At 43.2% G+C, this 15,527-nt stretch overlaps 2 protein-coding genes across 2 annotated transcripts; both read right to left on the bottom strand.

Moving 5' to 3' along the window:
* Nucleotides 1-785: 785 nt before the first annotated feature.
* LOC134360372 (olfactory receptor 2G3-like) lies at nt 786-1,721 on the bottom strand. The gene has a single exon (XM_063074653.1). The coding sequence runs from the start codon at nt 1,719-1,721 to the stop codon at nt 786-788; it is 936 nt and encodes a 311-aa protein (XP_062930723.1).
* A 110-nt stretch (nt 1,722-1,831) lies between these two features.
* LOC134360991 (uncharacterized) lies at nt 1,832-8,587 on the bottom strand. Its single transcript, XM_063075862.1, is given in 2 exon segments — nt 1,832-3,065; nt 3,067-8,587. Coding segments are annotated over 2 exon segments (5,064 nt in total). The 5' UTR covers nt 7,720-8,587; the 3' UTR covers nt 1,832-2,654.
* Nucleotides 8,588-15,527: the final 6,940 nt, after the last annotated feature.

Raw genomic sequence — 15,527 nt, 5'->3', positions numbered from 1 at the left:
ATGAATGAGTCTATTAACATTTGTCCAAATCTTCTACTTCTAATCATTTCTATCCTCCTGTTCACATAAACTGGTCTAGGACTACCAGGAACAAACTGGTAGTTACATAAAATAAGACTTTTTAATCTATTGCTAAGACTGGGAATGCACACCAGATGAACCATGAAGTGTCTCATCAAGCATGAAAGAAATGGAGCTATTATAAGATTTGGGGGAAGGATAGAAATTTGATGAAATCTAAGCAAAGCAATACTTTGAAAGACTCATTGCAAATCAGAGCCATACATGAAGGGATCAACATCAAGTCTAAACCAAAAAGTAGATGCAGGGTCCTATTTCCTTGGAAACTACAAAACAAACAGAGATGTGGATTACTGACTCCAAAAACTCTTAATCTGAAGTTCTGGACCAGGGTGGAAAATTTAGACTTCTTCTGTGTATCAAAGTGACCTAGATCCTCCAGGCAAGAGGTCCATGTTTCATCGTACTGATATAATTTCAAACAATTAATTTCAAGTAGTCTATGATTTTTTTAAAAAAAACAAGTTTTTTAAGTGAGTAACAAAATAGTAGCCACTCAAGAAGAAAGTTGTTTTGATACATTAAAGCTCTGCTGTGTCCTTAGAGGAACATTTCTCCTACTGAGTTTGCAGCTGGGTTGATGCATCTTTGATGAATGGCAGGGCAGATGTTGACTGTCCAAGCTATTTTTTACTCCCTTGTTTCATGTTCAGAAGGTAATTATTTTAGATGGACAGTTAAGCTTAGTGTCCCACTAACGTCTCTCACGTCCTCTGTCTTGCAATAGCTCTCCTTAAAGCTCCTTTCACATCTTGGTTCCTTAGGCTGTAGATTAAGGGGTTGAACATGGGGGTGATGACAGTGTAGAACACTGCAATGATCTTGTCCCCAGCCTGGGAGGACTTCGACTGGGGTCTCATGTACATGAAGATGGCAGTTCCATAGAATAAGGCCACCACTGTCAGATGAGAGGCACACGAGGACAGTGCCTTGTACCTCCCAGAGGCTGGCCGCATACTGAGAACAGACTGAAGGATCTGGGCATAGGAAACAACAATGAGGAGAAAAGGGACGAAGACAATGATGATACTGAAGATAAAAACGACCAGCTCCATGAGTGAGGTGTCGGTGCAAGCCAGCCTCAGAACAGAAGGTACCTCACAGAAAAAGTGATTTTGGATATTGGGCCCACAGTATGGCAAACTCAAGGTAAGGACATTGATAACCATGGAACTCAGGAAGCTACTGGACCAAGAAATAGCTGCCAGTTGGACACAGGTGCTTTTGTCCATAATGAGAGTATAATGAAGAGGATGACAAATGGCTATATATCTGTCATAAGCCAGGACAACAAGGAGAACACATTCAATCATCCCAAAGGAGAGGGAGAAGTACATCTGAGTGGCACAGCTGGAGAATGGGATAGTCTTCCTCTTACGCACAGTGTTGGAAAGCATTTGTGGGACATTGGTGGATGTGTAGCAAATGTCCAGAAAGGATAAATTAGTGAGAAAGAAGTACATGGGAGTTTGGAGACGAGGTTCTATCTGGATAATAATGATGATGATAATGTTTCCAGCCACCATTAATAAGTAGAAGAACAAAAATATAATAAAAAGAATGAGCTGCATGTTTGGCTCAGATGAGAGCTCCAGGAACACAAATTCAGTGACAGTGAAGTTTACTTTTATCAAACCCATTTTTCAAATCACCTGCCTCTCACAGATCCATCCACTCACCTTGAAAGACTCCCGCAGTGGGTAGTCAGTCAGTTCAGGGAGACCCTCCCAAGGAACAGCGAGACCACGGCTTCGGATGCAAAAACAAGAGGTTTATTGAACACACAGGTACCCGGGCGACTCAGTCTTTCGAAAGACTGGCGCGCCGAGTGGAATTTCTGGGCTCATTTTATAGCAAAAAGCGCGGGTACAGAAGCGAGAAGCAAGGTAATTGGTTAGTTTAAATCAAGCCAGGGGTGAACTTCGGTCAAGTGGGAGTCCTTGAAACAGCTGAGGGGCACTCTTGAAACTTTAACTGACTTGTCTATTTCTGGGAACTATCCGCCCTTGGCTCCGGGCTGGGGCCCAGGTGCATAACTGCAGATATCTCAGACCTGCCCTCTTGGCTGTACTTTCCCTATACCCTTGTAAAAAGCACTTCCTTCATTCCCCCATTTCTCTTGTGGATCGCTCTAATCTTAGAGCGGAATTAAAAGTTATCTTCGCCATTTAAGGTTTGGTATTTTTGCCTAAGGACCAGAATCTTAACTGCACTTACCCTATCATTGATGAATTGGACTAGTCTATTGATGACGTAGGGCCCAAGGGTGAACAACAGAAGGAGGAGTAATAGGGGCCCGGCGATGGTTGACAGTAGGGTGGTCAACCAAGGGGAGTTATTTGATCTGGTTATAAGCATTTTCATAGTTTGAGTCAGGAGGCCTGACTCTTTTAGAGGCCGGTGCATCAATTTCTGGAATATCCCAAGCCTCGAGACCCGCCGCCAGGGCACATATATCAGGGGTAAGGGAGGGCCACCAAGTCCAAAGGGGGTGGACTTCTGTCTTGAACCAGACAACCTTTCCAGTTTGGGACAGTACCTGCCAGGTGAGGGTGTTGGGCTGGTTAGGGTTATTACTTGGTAGGCTTGCTCCGCCGCCGCCGAATGCGCAACTTAAGAGGATTATCAGTCCTCTCCAGCTCCCAGGATTCATCTGGTACGGAGGGTGGCGCAGGCTTGAGGTGAGAAGCATGTACCCAGGCTGCAATGCCGTCTACTTTTACCGCTGTTGGTGTGGTCAGTAGCACCAGGTACGGGCCTTTCCACCGAGGCTCAAGGCTGCCGGTCCGATGGCGCCTAACAAGCACTTGGTCTCCGACCTGGAACGGATGAGGGATGGCCACGGCACCTGGCTCGTATACCTCCTTGATCTGGTCCCAGATCTGGGTTTTTACAACTTCTAAAGCCTTTAAGTGAGTAAATAAGACAGGAAGAAAGTTATCATCGGGACCCAGTGTTCCTCCCAACTCAAGTATGGGGGGGGGGTCCCCCGTGGAGGATTTCATAAGGAGTCAGACCAAGCTGGCCAGGGGTATTCCTGGCTCTGAACAGCGCTAAGGGAAGGAGGGCCACCCAGTCTTTTCCACCGGTCTCTAAGGCCAATTTAGTTAAGGTCTCTTTGATGGTTCTATTCATTCTCTCTACTTGACCTGAGCTCTGGGGCCTATACGCACAATGTAATTTCCAATTTATTCCCAGTTGTGTGGCCAGTCCCTGGCTTACCTGAGCAACAAAGGCTGGGCCATTATCTGACCCGATCACCTTAGGGATCCCGAAACGGGGCAGGATTTCTTCTAGTATCTTTTTACATACAGTCAGGGCCGTTTCAGTTTTGGTAGGGAAAGCTTCTACCCATCCAGAGAAAGTATCTACAAATACTAGCAGATACTTGTTTCTATACCGGCCAGGCTTTACCTCTGTAAAGTCTACTTCCCAGTATACGCCGGGTCGATCTCCCCGTTGTCTTTTTCCGGTCTCTCGGTAGGTGGTAGCCGCATTAGTCATGGCGCAAGCCGGACACCGATTGGCGACTTCTTGAACGGTGGACCGGAGATTCGGGATGGAGAGGCTGGTGCGGCTCGTTAGTTGAAGGAGCTTTTCTGGTCCTAAGTGTGTTAGCTGATGTAACCGCTGAATGAATTCTTTTCCCTGGTCAGGAGTGAGCTCTCTTGGCTTGGTCCTAGCTTGAGCAGGCTCGATTGGCTCTTGAAGCTTTGTAGTTTTTGTTAGCACCTTGACCGACAGGGCGGCTTGTTTTGCAGCCTCGTCAGCCCTCCGGTTCCCGGCCGCCACAGGGTTATTCCCTCTCTGGTGGCCCGGGCAGTGGATAATGGCGACCTGCTTAGGGAGGTGAATGGCCTCTAGCAGAGCCAGAATTTCTTGTTTATTTTTAATGTCTTTTCCAGCAGAAGTGAGCAATCCCCTCTGTTTATATATTGCCCCATGAATGTGAGCAGTGGCAAAAGCATACCTGCTGTCCGTGTAGATATTGATGTTTTTCCCTTCGGCTAAGCGTAATGCCTGCGTTAAGGCTATTAGCTCGGCCTTCTGGGCTGATGTCCCTTCTGGCAGGCTGCTTGCCCACACCGTCCGTTTTCCATCTACGATGGCGGCCCCTGCTCTCCATTTACCTTCCGCAATGAAGCTGCTACCGTCTGTATACCAGGCAGGCACTCCGGGCAATGGCTGGTCCTTCAGGTCCCGTCGAGTCCCAGCTTCCTCAGCAAGGATTTCTGAGCACTGGTGTACTGGAGTGGATTCTGACTCGACTGGTAGTAGGGTAGCTGGGTTCAGGACAGCAGGGGGCGCGAACGATATTCTTTCGTTTAGCAGCAAACTCTGGTAATGAGTCATTCTGGCATTGGTCATCCACCGATTGGGGGGCTGCCGCACGATACTTTCGAGGCTGTGGGAAGCAATCACAGTCACATTTTGCCCCAAGGTTAACTTATCAGCGTCTTTGAGGAGGAGTGCCACTGCAGCAACCGCTTTTAGGCAGGTTGGCCACCCACTGGCCACTGGATCCAGTTTTTTTGATAGATAAGCTACTGGCCGTCGCCATGGTCCTAGGGTCTGAGTAAGCACTCCTCGGGCCACACCGGCTCTTTCATCTACGTATAGAGTAAACGGTTTGGTGAGGTCTGGGAGAGCCAAAGCGGGGGCAGACAGCAAGGCTTCTTTTATGTGGTCGAAAGCCTTTTGATGCTTTTCAGTCCAGGTAAAAGGAATGTTTTCCCTTGTCAGAGGGTACAAGGGTGCAGCCAGGGAAGCAAACCCAGGAATCCAGAGCCTGCAGAATCCGGCAGTGCCCAGAAATTCGCGGACCTGCCTGGGGGTTGTGGGAGTGGGGATCTTCATAACTGTAGCTTTCCGGGCCGCGGTCAGCCATCTTTTTCCCTCTTTGAGCAGGTACCCCAAATAGGTGACCTCCTTCTGGCATAACTGGGCCTTTTTAGCTGATACCCGGTACCCCAACTTACTCAGTTCCTGCAAGAGCTTCTGTGTCCCTTTTTTGCAGCCTTCATATGTGGGAGCCGCCACCAGGAGGTCGTCCACATATTGGAGTAATGTGACCTGGGGGTTGAGAGCCCTAAAAGGAGCTAAATCTCGGTGGAGGGCCTCGTCGAAGAGAGTGGGAGAGTTTTTGAACCCCTGTGGCAGCCGTGTCCAGGTCAGCTGACCTGTGTTACCTTTTTCTGGGTCTCTCCACTCGAACGCGAACAGTGGCTGGCTGTTGGGGTGTAGTCTGAGGCAAAAAAAGGCATCCTTGAGATCCAGGACTGAGTACCAAGTGTGACTAGGCGGAAGGGAACTCAGGAGGCTGTATGGATTTGGGACCGTGGGATGAATGTCTTGCACCCTTTTGTTAATTTCTCTCAAGTCTTGGACTGGCCGATAGTCATTGGTCCCTGGCTTTTTTACTGGTAGCAGAGGGGTGTTCCAGGGCGATTGGCAGGGCACTAAGACCCCTAGGTCTAAGAACCTTTGGATGTGGGGTCTGATGCCTTCCCGGGCTTCTTTAGTCATTGGATACTGTCGGACGGCCACCGGTGAGGCACCTGATTTCAGCTCTACTACTACTGGTGGGACGTTATTGGCCAGTCCCATACCTGTCTTTTCTGCCCATACGGCGGGAAAAAGTTGGAGCCAGGATGGGTCGATGGAGGGAGAGGCCGGCTTTTCATACAGCCGGTATTCTTCTTCTAGGTTTAGGACCAAGCACATGGTAGAGTGATCTCCCCATGTTACTTGTGGGCCCTCTGTAGAAAACTGGATTTGAGCTTTTAGTTTGGTCAGGATGTCCCGGCCCAACAGAGGAGTAGGGCACTCAGGTATGACCAAAAAGGAATGGGTCACTTGCTTATGTCCGACCCTTAAAAGTCTCTGTGTGGTCCAGGGGTAGACTTTGCTGCCGGTCGCTCCTACTACGACTGTCCGCCTGGACCCTACCTTCCCCATGGGTTGGGTCAGTACCGAATGTTCAGCCCCGGTATCGACCAGAAACTCGATGGGGGTCCCCTCCACTGTCAATGTTACCCTAGGTTCGGGGAGGGGGTCCGAACCTTGACTCCCCTAGTCGTCTAGGGATAGAACCCTGGCTTTTTTGTCGTTTTTTTTCCGGGGGCATTCCCTTGCCCAGTGGCCTTTCTCTTTGCAGTAGGCGCACTGGTCCCTGTCGAGGGGAGGCCTTTTGTCCCTAGGTGTCGGTCTTGCCCGGTTGCTCAGGGTCCCTTTCTGCTTATCTGTAAACCTTTTATCACTTACTACTGTGGCCAAAATCCTAGTTAAATTTTTTTCTTGGCGTTTATCACGCCGCCTCTCTCTCTCTTCTGTCTCTTTTTTTTCTCTTTCCTGTCTTTCTTCTTCTGTTTCTCTCTTGTGGTACACCTTTTCTGCCTCCTTTACTAAGTCTTGTAAGGAAAAGTCTTGGAGCCCCTCTAGTCTTTGTAACTTTTTCTTGATATCTGGGGCTGACTGGCCGATAAAGGCCATGGCAACTGCCGCCTGCTGTCCCTCAGAAGAGGGGTCAAACGGAGTGTATCTCCTATATGCCTCCATCAGGCGTTCCAAGAAAACCGAGGGGGGTTCTACCGGTCCCTGCAAGACCTCTCTTACCTTAGCCAAATTGGTGGGGCGCCGGGCTGCCCCTTTGAGACCTGCCACTAGAGTCCGGCGGTAGACCAGAAGACGCTCCCTACCTTCGGCCGTGTTGTAATCCCATTGAGGTCGATTGAGGGGGAAGGCCTCATTAATGAGGTTCTCGAGTTGTGTAGGGGCCCCGTTGTCCCCGAGAACGTTCTTGCGGGCCTCCAGGAGAATCCTTTCTCGCTCTTCAGTGGTGAAGAGGATCTGGAGTAGCTGTTGGCAATCGTCCCAAGTGGGCTGATGAGAAAACATAAGAGACTCAAGGAGTCCCGTGAGTCCTGCTGGATTTTCAGAAAAAGAAGGATGGTTAGATTTCCAATTATAAAGATCTGCTGAGGAAAAAGGCCAATATTGTAGAGGAACTAGGCCGTTGGGCTCGGCTGGGGGTCCTATGGCTCGGAGGGGTAAAATCACAGTGGAGTCAGGACCTGAGCCGTCTCTCGGACTGCGAGGTTGGCGGCTCCTAGTCCCCGCAGCCGGTCCCTCAGGGCTAGGATCACCGGGCGCTCGGCCTGGTGCCGATCTGTTTCCCTGAGGGGCCAGAGGGGGCAGCGGAGCCGCCGGGTAAGGTGGGGTTTCAGAGAGAGAAAATAGGTCATCTGGTGTCGGGAGGACGGGGGGTTGGGGAGGGGCGGAAGGCTTCCTTGTAGGTGGCCTTTGAGTATTTTCTGATCCCGAAACAACAGCGACTTTGCTGGAGGGTGGCACCCAGGGAGGGGGATTCTGGGCGAGGTCTTGCCATACCACGACATAGGCAACCTGGTCCGGGTGTCCTCCGGTCTCCTGAAAAACAATCTTTTTAACTGCAAAAATGACAGTAAGATCAAAGGTTCCCTCTGGCGGCCAACCTACGCCGAATGTGGGCCACTCAGACGAACAGAAAGTCCGCCATTTTCCTTTTTTGATCTCCACGGACAGATTGTGAGCCCTGGTTTTGACATCTTTCCAATGATCTAGAGTAAGGGAGAGAGGCGTAAGGGCACCTTGCCCCATCTCGAAAATTTCCAATAGGGGAACGACGACGCAAAGACCTATCACAACCAAGACAAAGAGAAACCAGAAACGGCGACGAGACCGAGTGCCGTAGAAATAGAAGAAAGAGTCCGATGGCAGAGCGCGCCTCCCGAGACGCGGTGAGACCAAAACACAATAATCCTCTGCCAAGGGGTCCACCAGGCGTCCCTGGTCCTCCCCTGATCCTGGGACGTCTCCCAGGATTGCCGGGTGGCGAGCCCCCGAACACGTCTGTTCGCTACCCGCACTTCGCTCCCAGAGCGACTAACCCGGAACAAACTGAAACCAAAATGCGCGCGCTCAGAAAAGACAGTCAGAGTCACAGGATTAGACACAGAAACGAGACACAGAGCAGTCGCTGGCCAGCTTACCTCCCGCAGGTGGGTCGGTGGTCCCTGGGTAGGGGTCTCCGATCCCGGACGAGCCCCCAAATGAAAGACTCCCGCAGTGGGTAGTCAGTCAGTTCAGGGAGACCCTCCCAAGGAACAGCGAGACCACGGCTTCGGATGCAAAAACAAGAGGTTTATTGAACACACAGGTACCCGGGCGACTCAGTCTTTCGAAAGACTGGCGCGCCGAGTGGAATTTCTGGGCTCATTTTATAGCAAAAAGCGCGGGTACAGAAGCGAGAAGCAAGGTAATTGGTTAGTTTAAATCAAGCCAGGGGTGAACTTCGGTCAAGTGGGAGTCCTTGAAACAGCTGAGGGGCACTCTTGAAACTTTAACTGACTTGTCTATTTCTGGGAACTATCCGCCCTTGGCTCCGGGCTGGGGCCCAGGTGCATAACTGCAGATATCTCAGACCTGCCCTCTTGGCTGTACTTTCCCTATACCCTTGTAAAAAGCACTTCCTTCAACCTGAAAACAAAATAAAACACTTCTTATGTCAGTTTTGGAAACTAAAGATGTAGAAATTAAGGAGAAATCTTGGTGTGACATTGTGTCTTGAGTATCTGAGCTTTAGTACAAATGGAAAGTTTTGTTTCTGATTTTAGAGACAATATTCTGATGAGATGAGAATACCAAATTCAAATACTGGCTAGAGTAAAGCAGATGTTCTGGCTTTTTTTAAAAGGGAATGTTTCTTTTGTCTGTTCATAATCATTCCAAGCCCTATTCATTCTTCAAAGCTTTACTCATCCCTCACCTACTTCAAACTGATCCAACTCTTTGTTCTACACCTAACTACAGAGCAGCACAGTGCAGCACTCAAGTTAAAAGCTATGAAGAGCCATTGCTTCACATGCTGTCCCACCAAACTACAAGTTAAGGCAGAAACATCAGCCTAGGCTTTTTCTGTATCACCCTGATGCAACCTTCTCCTGCTTAGAATCACTGAGGCCTAAAAGAACTGACTGTGCACACCACCACCAAAAGCTGCCATGAGGCACTCTAATTGCAGTTCTCTCAGCTTCGCCACTTCCATACTCTGATCACAGGTGGTTCTCATTATGTATAAAATGAGAATAATAATAGACCCAATTATGTGAGAATTTTTAAGGATTAAATGAAATACTGTGTACAGAGAATTTAAGACAGTGTCTACACTTAGAAAGCCATTCAGAAATAGAATCTATTAGTAATAGTCTTAATTACATACAGCAAACTACATTTATCTGGAATTTACTTCCCTATCAATAACCATTTCAGAGAAATAATATTAATAAAAAGGATCTAGACAAGTTAAAGTTACTAGGTCTATTTACTGACAGCTCCTTAGACTGCTTTGTGCCTATTTGCTTGTAGTTTACACACACAGTGTTAGTAGGTTTGGTTAACTGACTTCCAACCCTGAGCAGCTTAAGAGGGAGGCTCAGTTACAATAACAAGAAGTAGCTGTCAATCATTCATCCATTCATTTGTTCCTTTCATTCTTTCTTTCTTTTAAATGGCTCATTTTTTCTTCCTTTGGAAACTATCTTCTTAATATTGTAGTATGTATCAAATCTGGGGCATACACTTGTAAGCATAACAGATGTTCCTGACACTCTCACAGAGTTTACAGTCCTAGGAAAGCTGCAATGAAGGAAACACATTGGTTGCTGAAAGAGCAGGAAAACTTGCTCAAGAAGACATTAAAGAACAAGCAAGCAGTTTACATCATGTAAAATATCCTTTTCCAAATAATGTTGACTCATGTGTAATGTATTTTAGAAGGCTTTCATGTAATTTTAATTAAGTCAGGATTTCAAATCAAATAATTCTATGAAATGGCAAACTAAATTATTGAAAATATTCAGTCCAGAGATAAAGAAAGGATGGAAGGGAAAGAAGAGAGAGATGCAGTCCTGTTTTTATCAAAAGTAATCAAAAACAGTTTTTCAGTAGTCAAAAATATTTCGGTAATCTTGAAAAGTAACTATAATAGCTGTAATGACAACAAATGACACCCAAAGTGAGTTTCTCCATTGACAACATGATGACACGTAATCAGGAGACTGTGTGATTGGTGCTGAAGCACACAGGATCTGCCATCAGAGAGCCTGGATTCCATGCCTGGCTGCTCCACTCACCAGCTGAGAGGCCTTGCACAGTTCACACCACCAATCCGTGCCTCATTTTCCCCATCTGTAGGATAGGGGCAAAAGTAGCATCTACTTCATAGAGTTGGTGGGCAAATTGAGTGAGATCATGCATGTAAAGCACCTGGAACAGGGTTAGACATAGACAGTAAGTGCCCAATACATGTCGACTATTATCATTATGCCACGTGATCCTCATTAGAGGATTCTTGTTAAGTGTAAGGAACAGAAATTATTGTCAACCCTCCAAAAGATGACAGAGAGACTAAGCCTTTAAGAAGTTAAACAACTTGTCCAGCATCACTTGAAGGTTTAGTGAACATACGTGTGTGGAAGAACCTACAACACACATCACACATGTACGTAATATATGTATATCTACATACTCTGTATCTCTATCTCTATCTCTATTTCTATCTATATACAGTAAGACCACACTGGTAATAATAGTCTTAACTCACTCGGCATGCGTGTATGAGTAAAATTGTCCACGTGAAAACTAAACATTTTTGGTTGATTTCTAAACACTGTCTGTATTGATTGTATATTGTAATGATGAATAAGCTAACTATACTGATCTAACCCCACACTTTCTACACAATTTTTGAAAATCAACATTGTATCCTACATGTATGTATAATAAAAAATAAAATTAAAATAAAAAAGATCGTTCCTTAATCCCTCTGAATACACAGTTGCCTCGAATAGCATCTTCAATCACTTTAAAGCTGAAATTGCTGAAAGCCAGCTAGAACCCATTTAATTGTAGAGATTTTCAGTATAGAAATCTATTGTTTCTATCAGAACACAATGAGTTTCAAATCTTTCATAAGGAATGAGAAATGAAGACACTTCAGAAAATTAATTTAGCACCCACAGTATGAAGTAAACTCACCAAATTAAACATGGAGTTTCAAGAGACTCAGATGTCTTGTAATTACCCATGGATTCTATATAGGAATCTTGATCAAGTCAGCAGTTTCACAGTTAATTGTACACCCTCAATTTGCCTCACAGGGAAAAGTCTGCTGTTGCCAAATGCCTTCATCCAAATGGTCTGCCTAGAAAATTCCTATTAAATCTTTTATGTATAAGGCATGAATGACACCCTCTTTGAAACACTCCTTAATTTCATTCACCCACACAGAATGAATCAGTCTCTTCTGCTGAACCATTTCCATCTTTTGAACATACACTATTCTGTATGTGTGTGTAAATAAAAGCTTATCCATTTATTTCTTCAATTTATTTATTTATTTTTAACTTTGTGTTTCCAGAGATCTTGTCATGTTTGTTTATGTTTCTCCAGTTCCTAACACATAATAAGCACTAATAAATGCTGCTAAAACACAAATGAACCCTTCCTGTTTCCTACTCTTCTTAAACCTTGAGCTTAGGTTAAGAATAAACTCACATTCATGGTAACCATGTTTAATAGTCAAAGTGCATAGTCAAGCAAAGGCACTTACTCCATAATAGTTTCTTTTTCTGAAGAACACTGACTAATGCACAAAAGCCATGTTGAATTTCAGTTTAAAAAAAATAGTTGATGTGGGTTTATGACAAGAAGACACAATGTGTGTCTAATTTACATTTTACTTTAGGTCAGGTTATTTGACATCATATAGACAGATTAAGTATTCTATGTATTACATGGATAAATGACTCATCTTGCCATTCTTCAAGTCACAGAAAGAAACTTAAAATATCTTTTACATCAGACTAGAAAAGTCTGGTGTTCTTTCATAAATTCAGGATTTGCAAAAACTAACTCTTTAATCTTTGTAATTTAAACCACTTGTTTATCACTGAATATATTATTTTCTCCAATGTGTAATTACATTTATTACTTACATTTGGTAGATAGATTTGACAAATAGTGATAATATTGTTGGTTTTTACTAATATCTCATTTTCCAGGGACAATTTTGCAAAACAATGTAATGTAAAGGTTAAAAGCATAAACTCTGAGCAAGGACAACTTAAACATAAATTCTAACTCCCTCACTTCTGTGCTGGATCACTTGGGCAAGTTTCCAAATTTCTTTAAGCCTCACCTTTCTCCTGTGTTAAGCAAGAAATATATCAATAATTAATTCATGGAATTATCTTGATGATTATATTCAAAAGTATATCTAGCAGTTCTAGCTAGATAGTATCTGAAACATGATAAGTACATTATAAATTATAGCTATTATATATATAATATACATTAGAAATACATTACAGTATTTATAGACTTCAAGTTTATTCAATTTGTTACAAATTGACTTGGGTTGTAAGAGCAAAAGTACTAGTAGATATAATCATATCAGTAGTACTTGACATATCACCGTAGAGGCATTTAGAGCCTACCTAAACTTTAAAAAACCGTATGTGTGTTTAAAATTGCCAAAATTTATGATGTCCTTTTAATGATTATCAGTTCATCAACAAATGATATTTATTGGGAAAAAATCAATTTAAGAACTGAGAAGTTTAAGGACTAAGTATAATAAAGATTACATCATATCATAATTTTATCCCCTGCTCAATTAAAGTAAAAACATTAGGAAAGTTTACCAGGAAATCCAAAAAAAATGTCTTTCTAATGAGTTTAATCACTGAATTGTAAAAATTTTGCTAGAAAATGAATTATCACTTCATAAAGAAATAACACCACTTGCAGTGCTTACAATTTACACTGTTGATGATAATTTACCACTTAGTGTAAGTTAGTTTCACAAATCCTCTTGAACAAATAATTGGGATCTAGTTTTGATGAAATATGTAGGAGAAAAGAGTAGAGGACCAGAGCAGGGGCTCCTGCAAGGTCATGCCCTAGGAGAGAGTCAAGCCCTAAGTCAGCAAGAATGCTATGCTGGGAAACCTCATCACAAAAAAAGATTAACAAATTCTGTTGTTAAAGAGAGGCAAAAAAAAATCATGTTTTCTGCCAGCAAAAATTCTCTCTGTAGAAAAGGAAAAAATTTACCAAAAGAAACTGATATTAAATGGTATCTTCTATGGTTTTCTATTACATGGGAAGCATTTTACTAGGTACTTTGCAGATTGTAACTTTTATCTTCACAACAACTTCAAAATATATTTATAACAATTTTAAAGATGAAAACATTTCATATAAGAAAGGCTATATAACTTTCCCAAAGTCAGAACGTTTAGCAGAGCCATAATTTGTATTCAAGTCTGATTAGACCCAATATGTCCCTTAGTTAAATAACTGCTGGTTTTTATTATTATTATTACTATCATTATAATTATTATAATTATTTTACACCTCACTGGGCTATTGTAGATATAAGTACAGCTGCACAGCAGGCAAAATATACCCCCCGTTATAAAAAGTGTATGGATATAATCTGCTTCATACCTGTCTTCTCCACATATGCATGCAAACAAAAGCTCATAAAAGACAAAACAGACCATATCCATGTGCAAAATATGCAATTCCGTGGAGATCAAATAAATCTCCTTCTTTGATAACCACAAATTAAATAGTGTTATAATACAACTCAGCACTTTTATAAATTAAAAAAAAAAAAAAAAAAGAATGCATGCACAGTGAAATCCCTAAGTCATCCGAGTTTTTCTTTCTTTTTTTTTTTTTTCATTTCAGGGCCTTTGGCTGAATTTTAAATACTTGAGGGATGATGTCCCAGAACAATAATTAACATTTAAGTATTTGTTCTGATGAATTCCTGGTTTACGTGTTTGTTGGTTTCTTCCTCTATCCCCTCTCCCCAAATATGAAACTTCTCCATGGTTTAAATGCGGCGTGCTTTCGGAGTGACCAGGTGTTTTCATCCTTCTGTATTGTTTCACACTGCTAATCATGAAAATGAGTGCATTCATCTAGGAGCAGCAATACCTAAAATACAGGCTGTGTAGGAGCTAAACACAGTTGAGAAGGAAAACAGCAAGAATGGCACTGGAACTTAGTAGCCATGTGACCTCAAACATACCATTTCACTCCATGAGCCTCAGTTTATTTGTGTATTAATTATATATTATTGGGGTATAACGTGATGTTTTGAATTATGTAAACATAGAGAAAGATTCAATCAAACTAATTAACATATCCATCACTTTGCCAACTTATTTTTTATGTGGTGGGGAGCTTTAAAAATCTATTCTTCAGAAATTTTGTTTTTAAAATTTTTTTTTAATTTCTTTATTTTTTATTATACATACATGTGGGGTAAAACATTGATTTTAAATAATTGTGTACAATGTGTGGTGGTTAAATCAGTATAGGTAGCTTATTCATCATTATAATACGCAATCAGTCTCTGTGCCCATTGACCAATTCCTCATTAGCCCCCCTCCCTATGCCCCTTCCCTCCCCTTTTCCACCTCTAGTTTTCTAAAAGTTCAACATATTACTGTGATTGTTGTTTCTTTTTTCTTTCTCTCTCTGTCTCTCTTTATTGTTCATTTTTTTACTTATGGATTCAGCTCCCAGTTATGAGTGAGAACAGGTTCTATAATCCCTTTCTGTACCTGGGTTGTTTCACTTAGCATAATTTTCTCCAGGCTCATCCATGCTGTTGCAAATGGTAAAATTTTATTCTTTTTCACGGCTGAGTAGTACTTCACGGTGTATGTATACCACAATTTCCTTATCCAGTCATCCATCAGTGAACATTTAAGTTGGTTCCATTGCCTAGCTACTGTAAATAGAGCTGCAATAAACATGGGAGTGCAGGTGTCCCTTCAACATGATGTTTTCCAACCCTCTGGATATATCCCCAGGAATAGGATTGCTGGATCATATGGAAGATCTATCTGTAGTTGTTTAAGGAACCTCCATACTGTTCTCCATAATGGCTGTGCTAATTTACAGTCCCACCAACATAACATATTATTATTAGCCATGGTCCTAGTGCTGCACAATAGGTCACCAAAACTTATTCTTTCACTCTAAGTGAAACTTTTCCCCCCTTGATCAACATCTCCTCTTTCCCCTGGCCCCCTCCACCAACACCTCTCTCCCTTGAGCCTCTGAGAATCACCACTCTGTTTCTTTTTATTTTTTTTAAATTTTATTTTATTATTATTTTTTTAAATTTTATTTTGTCGATATACATTGTGGCTGATTATTGCTCCCCATCACCAAAACCTCCCTCCCTCTTCCCGCCCCCCCCAATAATGTCCTTTCTGTTTGCTTGTCGTATCAACTTCAAGTAATTGTGGTTGTTATATCTTCTTCCCCCCCCCCGGTTTTGTGTGTGTGTGTGTGTGTGTGTGTGTGTGTGTGTGTGTGTG

This window comes from Cynocephalus volans, chromosome 12, assembly GCF_027409185.1.
Source record: "Cynocephalus volans isolate mCynVol1 chromosome 12, mCynVol1.pri, whole genome shotgun sequence".
NCBI lineage: Eukaryota > Metazoa > Chordata > Mammalia > Dermoptera > Cynocephalidae > Cynocephalus > Cynocephalus volans.
The sequence above is the reverse complement of the archived record's forward strand: the minus strand, read 5'-3'. Positions and strand labels throughout refer to the sequence as shown.

Coding starts and splice junctions, on each gene's coding strand:
- LOC134360372 (XM_063074653.1), bottom strand. CDS start 1,721: ATGGGTTTGATAAAAGTAAACTTCACTGTCACTGAATTTGTGTTCCTG.